Source organism: Vigna radiata, chromosome 3 (genome assembly GCF_000741045.1).
Source record: "Vigna radiata var. radiata cultivar VC1973A chromosome 3, Vradiata_ver6, whole genome shotgun sequence".
Taxonomy (NCBI): Eukaryota; Viridiplantae; Streptophyta; class Magnoliopsida; order Fabales; family Fabaceae; genus Vigna; species Vigna radiata.
The window spans coordinates 437,576-447,681 of NC_028353.1; the positions used below are offsets into that span (position 1 = coordinate 437,576).

Sequence of the window (10,106 nt, forward strand, 5' to 3'; positions counted from 1 at the left end):
TGCAGATTTTTCTGCAGAATTTGCAGTTTTGGAAGAACTCACACCCCTAAGTTTCATTTTAGGCCTTTTGGTGAACTTTGGACACTCCTAATTCGAAATATANGTTGAATCTAACTTGCCTAAGGGTCTATATTTAATCTTAACACTAATCTTTAACATTTATGCAGAGAATTAGGATCAATTCTACTATTTCATTCATTTAGGGANTGAATTTGGATCTTACTATCTAGAAACTGTTATAGGTCAGTTTAAAGCTCCTAACAAGTCAGAAATGACTTAACTAAGTTATGCTAATGGTCTAAATCTACCCCTAACCCCTAACTTACGAAATCACCCNTCCACTTCCCTAATATTATCTTGACTACTATAGTTAACATCTGTCATTTAACTAGCTACCTGCATCACTGAAATTACAACCTCTCAACACTCAAATTCATCTCATAAAATTAGACATACAGATTTCCTAATCCATCCCATACCCAATTTCATAATTCACCATCATGAAACATACATTCCAGAACAAGCATTTCTCAATTTACCTAAAACAGTACCTAATCTATACAAGTTTTCACATGCATTATCTCAAGAACTCATAAAACAAACTCAACATAACATATCAACATACCACAAGCAGAAATTAAATCTAGCTTCCCTTACCTGGAAATTTAGCACAGCACAGTTCCAGACTTCCTCTATGTTTCCCACAAAAAAATTCCAGAATTTACCCCAACCCTATGGATTCACAATTACGGTGATCAAAACAGTTGCACAGTTGAAACTGAAAGGGAAATGGAATTGAGGGAATCAAAAAGACATGCAATCAGTAGATTGCATGTCCTAAGATTCAAAAATGTAGAAAAAGAGAGAAGAACAACTTACCCTCTTTGACAGAAAAAGGAATCAGTGAAATTGGAAACCTTTGGACCAAGATGATTCAGGTAGCTACAAGAGATGAATTAAACGGTTCAATTTTTGAAAATTTGAAAGAAAATGAAATGGAGAATGAAGAGCTTGGAGAGGAGGTGATAGCTTTTAGGTAAGAAGAAGGTAACCAAAAATCTGATTTCTTCTTCATATAGACTTAAGTTAATTTTTTAATTATTTTTTTTATTATTTATTATTTTTTTTTTAAAAGGTTCATCCTCTCATACCTTACCATGTGTCCTCTCTAAATGGTGACTAATTTACAAGTCTTTACATTTGTTGCATGTGAGTCCTCCTCTACTTGCATGCATCTTTTTAGTTATTTATACGAGTCTCTTCTAATAAATGATTATAAAGGTATGTCTTGATCGTTCTTGTGATATTTTCATATGTAGATAGAGCATCCTATAAGGAGAAGTTTCATTGTCATGTGAACTATTAGCCAGGTAAAGAAAGTTAATTGCATTATTTTTAAGTTATAAATACCTTGAAATGTCTAAGTTTGTGATTATATGGTGAATTGACTTAATGATTGATTTATGTGATGAGTGTTATATGTTGAAATGTGGTTAGGTTCTTAAATTTCATGATGAAATTTGAGAATGTTGTTTGTTGGAAGTCCCACATCAACTAGAGATAAGGTCAATTTATAGTATATAAGTGGATTTAAACCTCATATTACAAAGCGATTTTGTAGGGTTAAGTTAGGCTTAAAGTCCATTATTAACATTGTTTGATTAATATGGCAAATGAGACTATTCGAGTTAGTGAAGATTGTGTAATTCGAATTTGGTATGTTTTGGCATATATGTTTGCTATTGACTGAACTTATAGGCTTAAAATGACATAAATATGTACAATTACACTGAAGAATTAAGCAAACTTGTTGGGCGAGAATATATTAGATAGGCGAAGCTAAAGTCAAAGAGCTTATGACTTGGATGTCACTGAGCGATGATATACTTGTTGGGCAAGAATATTCGCTAGGCGAACCAAAGTCAAAGGGCTCACTAACTTGACATGGGCAAGACAAGTCTCACTAAAAGACTTTTGGAGAGATTTAAGTTTGTGAGTTCTAGTAATAATTTCACTCGGCAAACCATTTGGTTGTTGGACAAGTGGTGTTGAGCGAGTAGATATTCTTGCTAAGCGAAATTAACAAAGTTTGATACTATTTATATTTACTATTTTGATATGTTTAATGTAGGACAATGTGATGTTAAAATAATAGTTAGTTTATGATGTTTATTTGAACTTGATATGCATGTGAATAATGATATATGAAATTGTGACATTGATGAATTTGTTAATGGATTTGAGCATTCTGTGTATTTGGTGTAATTTTAAGGATCTTGTGAAAAGATTCTACGGTGACATTTCTTTAGTGTACACATTGACGTGGGAGTCCAAATGTTGGAGGTTATTGTGTCACTCTCATAACAATTCAAAGTAATGTAGAATAAAATGTGATATGTGGTGAGAGGTGCATGAAGGTTTAGTCTAGAGGTTTTACCTTGACCAAATATGATAATTAACTAACTTTGTCTTGTAGGATGAAACTCATTGGTAACGACTCTACAGAGTAATAAAGATCACCACAAGTGCAAGCTTCCCTGAAATTTTATATAAATGTTTATATCTAGATAATTGAATCTAATGTATTTGTTTTTGTGTATCTATTTGATTATTATATTTAATCTATATTTATCTTATATTTAATATTATGTAATTATTTTATAATAACTTTTTTTACACATGTTTATCCTATTATTTATTTTGAAATAATGATCTTGTTAACGTGAACAAACAAAGAAAAAGTATTGAAATACTTTTGATAAAAAATGATGATACTGTGAAATATTTTTTTTTTTGTAGACTATAATTTTTCTTAATTGTTTTAAATATATTTTATTATTATAATTTTTAGATAACTACTTTAATAACATATATTTATATGTTTGAAAGAATCTAACTTATTGATGAATCTTATAGTATTTTTATTAGTTGTGAATGGTTAAAATTATGATGTTATAAGTAATTTCACATTTATATCTATAATTTTTTTTACATTAGTTCATTTAAAAACTAAGTAACTTCTTTCAAGAAAATAGTTTCATTTTAATTATATTTCATGATAAACCAAACACAATATAAAAACATACAGATTAAAAAATAACAAAAAAAAAATAAAATTAATCTACAAAATAATGAAAGAATAATTTTGATTTTAAATTAATTTAACTTATGAAAACTTGTATTGTTACTTTTTTTTAATCAATAATACTATATATATATATATATATATATATAATATATATATATATATATATATATATATATATATATATATATATATATATATATATATATATGTGTGTGTGTGTGTGTGTAATATGTTACTATTATATTAATAGTTTCTATTTTGTGAGTTCTATAAGTGTTCTTTTCATTTCTTTTTTCATTTTTTTTTACTTTTTTCATGTCTTTCACTTATTTTAAAAAATAATTTATTATTTTCATAGTCCTTATTATAAAAGTAATTCACTCTTAGATGAAATATTTAAATATTACTTTTTTTCGATAGTTTTTTTATCATTTGATATTGTTGTTTAAGAAATTATAAATAGTTGCATTTCCAATAAAATAATTTTAACAGCCTCTCTTCTATGTTAATTGTATTTAGATTTGAAATTTTTTCATGTGACAAATACTACTGTGCCTACTAACTTTTATCTCCCGATTCATTCAAATTTTCATCACATTTTTTTTAAATGAAACTAATTATCAATATACTTGAAAATTTTATTAAAATACATTTAAAATAAAATTGAATATTAAAAAGATGATTAACTTATCTTTTAGTAAATATGATTTTTTATTAACATTTCAATAACTTATTTCTATATGATTAACATTTTAAAATACATAATTATAAAAAAATTATAAACTTCAATACATATTTATTTATTTGACCGTTTATATACTTTAGTCAACCTCACACGCTCTCTTATTAATTGAATTTAACTTGGTACACTTAAAATCTTTTTATGACAAGAATTTGTAATTTTTTTTTTCAATTTTAAGTTTAACCCAAAGGTAGACTTAATTAAGATTGTTTTTAATAACTTGATTAACATTCACCAATTATTATTTTGTTTTTTTATGTGAAATCATTTAGTGAGAAAGAATGGTTTTGGTAGGGCCCACCTACAATTAATATCGTATTAACCTCCAAAATATTTTAATGTGTGTTCAGAAGTGTTCAATGTGTCACCTTTTCTCAGTAGTTAAAATATAAATTACTGCAATATTTTTAAATAAGATAATTACATTAAATTTATTGATTATAATATATATCACTTTACAAGTTAATATTTAATGAGATATATATTTTTTATCAAATATTTCATCATCTTAGCTACACTTTATTGTAGCTTATTTATACGAATTTACATCCAACACATAGTTAAATAACTTTTCGAATTAAGTTGAGGTAAGTAGAAAATATTTGTTAAGAACCTATTTAATTTGATTTATGTGGTTAACCTTCTAATTATAGATAAATAAGTTCTATCTATTTATTATACATTATTGAAAATATTGGTCAAGGACATATTTTTAAAAATTTTCATATTATTTTAAAAATACACCTAATCTTACTCATTTGATTAAATTATGTATGTTAACTTATTTTATTACAAATAATAATTAAATTTTAATTTATAAACATTAATATTTTAAATACAATAAATATATATATATATATAATAGGAAATTAATTTTTAATTTTTAATTTATATTTAAAATTAAAAATAATAATAGTTAGAGTTCATTAATAAACCCAAAATAATATGGTTTTTATTAAATTGTGGTAATTTGTCTATCTGTTATCTTTAATTTTATTTTATTTTGTTATGATAATTTAATTATTTTCAAAAAGTAGGTGCGAGCTCTTATCTTTGAATAGAAAAAAAAAATTCAAATTTATAATTGAATAACTTTTTTTTTTTTCGTTATTTCTCTCAATAGACCAAAGCGACCAAACTCACGAGGGTAATTATTGCTCATTGCCTTTGTATAACTGCTATACAAAAAAGTAAGAAAAAACAGCATTCCCGTTCACATGCTAAACGTGTGCTTTTGTGTGTGTTTTTTTTTTTTTTCTTTAAAAGGTTGTGTTAGTGTGTTTGTATGATGTGAGGAATTATAATAAGAAAACAAGGAAAAAAGAAGTAAAATTATTACAAAAATAGATATTATGTATTTTTCTCTTTCTATTTATATTATTTTCTTTTTATACAGTTACATTTATTATTTATTTAATAGGTTAAAGTTGACACAAACCAATACAAAGAGACGTGAGAATGACACAGTAAACAAATAAAAGAATAGAAGAAAGGGAGATTAAAATAGAATATTAAAGGGTTTATTTATTTATTTTCTTACCTTTTCAGTTAGAAGAAAATGGCATGTTGGAGGAAAAATTGTAGATAAAATGAAGACAAGAAAAGAAAAAAAAAAGGGTTTTGCTTTTAAACGTCGCGTGCGGGAAGGGTCACTGGACCACCTTGTTGTCTTGGCAACGTATCGTTAAGAACGAGACCAGACAACAGAGAAGAAGACCCAAAATATTTTTTTATTCTCAAAATTCAAACTCAAATAATTTTTTTTAATAATAATACAAATAATAATAATAATAATAACAATTCAGGGGAGGAAGAAACAGAACACAATACAAGGAAGTTGTGCCATTTCGAAGCAGAAGAAGGACAAGAACAAAAACTTTAGTATTTTTCGCCATCCATTTGCATACCAACAAGACACGCTTTTTTGTTCAATCTCCATAGCAGAGGGTAATCTCCGTAACTTCCGGAGCTCGTTTTTCGATATGTTTGTCGCAACTTTCATTTGCATTTTTTTTTTCAAAAAAATTCATTTTTTCTTCTGTTATGCGCCCCAATTGCTTTGTTTCCCACACACGCACGCAGTCGAGGCTCGAAATTCTCAACTGGGTATTTGTTTTTTCATGTGTTTGTTAGTGAGTTTTTTAGATTTTCTCATCTTGTGGTTGTTTTTGATTGTATGTGTTCAGATTTGTATGCATTTGGCTGTCATGTGCTTGATTTTTGTTGCTCTGTGATTCTATGTATGAGATTGGTTCTTGCATATAATAAATTGTTTAATGGATGTTGTTTGGGATTTTTTTTTTCCGATTTTTGATTGGTGGGATTGAGTAGGAAAAGGTAGTACTTTGGCGAAGCCAGCCATGCTACTTATGCTTGTTGATGTTCTGGGTTCTTCTTTTGTATCTGTCATTTTTCTGTCTAGCTTGTATCGGTTTAATGGATAATTTAACTGAGGGAAGAGGTAAGGGATGGAGAATAGTGATCACATGGTTCAGTTTTGTGTAAAAGTTAAGGCACAGAAAGTGCTAGATGTCATTAAGCAACATAATTTGTTTGTTCTATTGTCATTGCATTAGAAAACAAAGAACTAGGACGGGTCAATTTTAGTAATTAGGTACTTGCTTGAAAAATTATTTGGGTTTGGATTTTCCCAATTAGCCTCCTGTGGCCTGGCGGGATAGGAAGAAGTTATGTTTTACATTTATGAGTTTTGGTTTGTCTGTTATTTGTTCTATTCAACCTTCTCAACTTCAAGCAGTTAGGAAATTTGAACATTGATTTAACAATTTTACAATAGTTTAGCAGTTGGAATGACATATTGTTAGGTAAGAAATGTATGTTACACTTGTCTTCCTATAATCGCATAATGACTTAGCATATTGACTGACAAATTTTTGCTTGATATTTGGAAAAGGAAATTACTATTCTGCTGCAGTTTTTAATGACTGCATATAATATTTGTCATATCTGCAAATTTTCATTTATTCCTCACACTGTGGGACAAGGCTTTGTTGTTATTTCTTGTTGTGAAGGCCCGGTTTACTGATTTTGCATTTTGGTTAACTGCATAACATTTCAGACATATTTTCTTTATTATTTGCATGATGTTTTCCAGAATTACTCAAGCACTTAAATTAGCAGTTAATGTACTTACTGTTGCATGTGTATATAGCTTACCTGAAACTTTCCTACTTCTGTCTGAAAAATGATATCTTAACTAGTCTTGTATGTTTCTTTTTCCCCCTTCCAACTACTTTGGACCACAAAATATCAAATTTGACTATTATGGCATCTACTATGTAAGTTCTTATGCAATGATCATTTAAATGTATAACAGATGTAGCATTTCATAAAAGTAAGAGCTTTGGTTTCTCGTCATCTGGAAAGAAATACTGTAGATCTGGGTTAACAATGGCTCCTGGGAGCAGTGTTTTCAAAGAAGTTCTTGAATCTCATCTGATGTCTTCAGATTATGAAACAGGCAAGGCTAAATCTGAGGCCAAGAGTAATAGTACATCTACCAAATCTAGTGTTGGGTTGAATGGAAAGAACGGAGTTAGTCCAAATAATGGGGTGTACGAATTACTTGGATGCTCTGTTTGCAAGAAATTAATGTATCCTCCAATTCACCAGGTACGGTGCTTGCAGTTTCTTATTTTTGGGGTCTATATACGTGTGCGTGGAAAACTTTTTTAGGTAGTTCATGATGCATTAGTAAAATGGATATAGGCATACAAATCGTGGCATAGGATTTTTGTCTCCATAGTCCTTATAGGATGGTTGTTTGTGAAGATAGAATCACTATCCGCAACCTTGGTTTCGTTGACAATGTGGGATAAGTTTAGTCTTTAAACAATCATAGCTGTCTGTTCAAATTTTCTTTAGTAACGTGAGTTTCACGATAATTATCTATGCAAATCTTCTCCCCATCTGTTTGTTGTCTTTAACTCTCTCATTGACCTAAGGGAATATTTTGGAGTGTACAGAAGTAGCTATACAAACATTAGGTTTATAGCCACTTTGTATTTTGAACTTAGTTTAGATTCCCTTCCCACCCTGCAAAAGAAAGGTTGGGAATGAGAGTTGCTGATTCTGCCTATGTCTATGGATATACGGTTGATGTGCTTATGCTAAGGACAGTGGATTTACTTGAGAATGAAATCTCGCTCAAGTGGGTAGGACGGAGAAGTAAGAAGATAGTTTTGAAAACATGACTCTGGTGTTGCTAGTTTAGTGCGTTTTTGGAATTTCATTCAGTTGAACCGAATGCCAATCCACCTCCTCTTCCTTCTATGTAGAGCGGTTTGGGAATTGGGATTTTTTGTTGACCATGCTTTCAACAGATTCCCAACACACCCTTGTTGTTGTTGTTGTTGGACCTTTTCACTGAAGGCTATATGCATCTAATCCTCATGTACTATTCTGCCTGTTCTACCGAGAAGATGGTTGGATGAGGGTTAATAAAACATGCTGAAAGTCTGAAACTCTAGTTATTATTCTCACTTTTCATGTTTACTATGAATATGTCCTGTCTTGTATTTTACTTTTAATTTCAAATACACATGGCTGCATTGTATGTTTCAGTGTCCAAATGGCCATACATTATGTTGCCATTGTAAAGTTGAAGTCCACAATATCTGCCCATCTTGCCATCATGAACTTGGAAATATAAGGTGTTTGGCTTTGGAGAAAGTGGCAGAATCGTTGGAACTTCCTTGCAGATATCAGAGTCTAGGTTGTCATGATATATTCCCTTACTATACTAAGCTCAAGCACGAGCAAAATTGTGGATTTCGTCCATACAACTGTCCTTATGCTGGATCTGAGTGCTCAGTGATGGGTGACATTCCAACTCTCGTTACCCATCTCAAGGATGATCACAAGGTTGACATGCATGATGGATGCACCTTCAATCACCGATATGTCAAAGCAAATCCTCATGAAGTTGAAAATGCGACATGGATGCTAACTGTGAGTTATTTAATGAATTGTAGTAGCTGGAATGTTGGATGATTTGATGTAATGTTTTTCATGAACTGGCATTCTTACATCATGTTATTTTTGTTATTTAATGAGTATAGTAGTCTGATGTCATATCCTCTGATGTATTTAATTTCATGTGTGCACATGGCCATGCACGTTTGTTTAAAAAAACTCTACTTGACTATTTTTAATTCTTTGCAAGTAATGTTTAGAATCATCTTGGGTCACATGAAATACACGTAGAGACAGTCTTTTGACTTTTCATGAATAATTTGAAATATGGAATTGTTTTCCTCTTTGATCTGCTTTTTAACATTTCTTTAAGTCTAAAGTTAATATACGGATCCACCTTTGGTTTTCTGAATGCATGTTGTCATGATGTTAATTTCTAGCACATGCCTAATATAAAGAACCCCACTTGACATGTCAGAAGTTCTTTTCTTTTTCTTTTCTTTCTTTTGCAGGTTTTTAATAGTTTTGGAAGGCATTTCTGCTTGCACTTTGAGGCATTTCAGCTTGGCTCAGCTCCAGTGTATATGGCTTTTTTGCGATTTATGGGTGATGACTATGAAGCAAAGAAATTCAGCTACAGCTTAGAAGTTGGTGCAAATGGGCGCAAACTTATATGGCAAGGGATTCCAAGGAGCATTCGTGACAGTCATAGAAAAGTTCGAGATAGTCAAGATGGACTTATAATTCAGAGGAACCTGGCGCTTTATTTTTCTGGTGGAGAAAGACAGGAGTTGAAGTTGAGAATCAGTGGGCGTATATGGAGAGAAGATTGAGAGATGTAAATACAATACTCTTATTAGAGATGTAACCATTGTTTTAAGATTTTTCCTTTCTGTCAATCAATGAAGCACTATGTCTGCTTTTCTCTCCATAGATTCTCTTTCATCTCCTTAGAGTCTGTGTCTTAGTTGTGAGTTTTACTTTCAATTTGGCTCAGCTTTCTTTCTTTCCTTTTTGGACAAAATTATGTGCTTCTGAATATTGGAAATCTAGCTTACACGGTTGAGTAGATTTTTTTAGACTTTGTTGCACTAATGCTCAGACTAATATATATATATATATATATATATATATATATATATATATATATATATATATATATATATATATATATATATATATATATATATATGGTGTGTGTGTGTGTGATGCCTATTAAATACAGTAAAGAAGAATTAGACCAATGCATAATGTTTTAGTTCATACAATTTTACAAACACCTTGTAAGTGTGGATTTACAAAGTTTCATAAAAAAAAGTTTCACACCTTCAACGTAGATTT

The 10,106-nt window shown here is 29.9% G+C and overlaps 1 protein-coding gene across 1 annotated transcript; it reads left to right on the plus strand.

Moving 5' to 3' along the window:
- The first annotated feature begins 5,619 nt into the window (after nucleotides 1–5,619).
- LOC106756725 (E3 ubiquitin-protein ligase SINAT2) lies at nucleotides 5,620–9,844 on the plus strand. Its single transcript, XM_014639271.2, has 4 exons — nucleotides 5,620–5,777; nucleotides 7,168–7,463; nucleotides 8,415–8,801; nucleotides 9,278–9,844. Exons 2-4 carry the CDS (start codon nucleotides 7,242–7,244, stop codon nucleotides 9,596–9,598), a joined length of 930 nt encoding a protein of 309 aa, XP_014494757.1. The 5' UTR covers nucleotides 5,620–5,777; nucleotides 7,168–7,241; the 3' UTR covers nucleotides 9,599–9,844.
- Nucleotides 9,845–10,106: the final 262 nt, after the last annotated feature.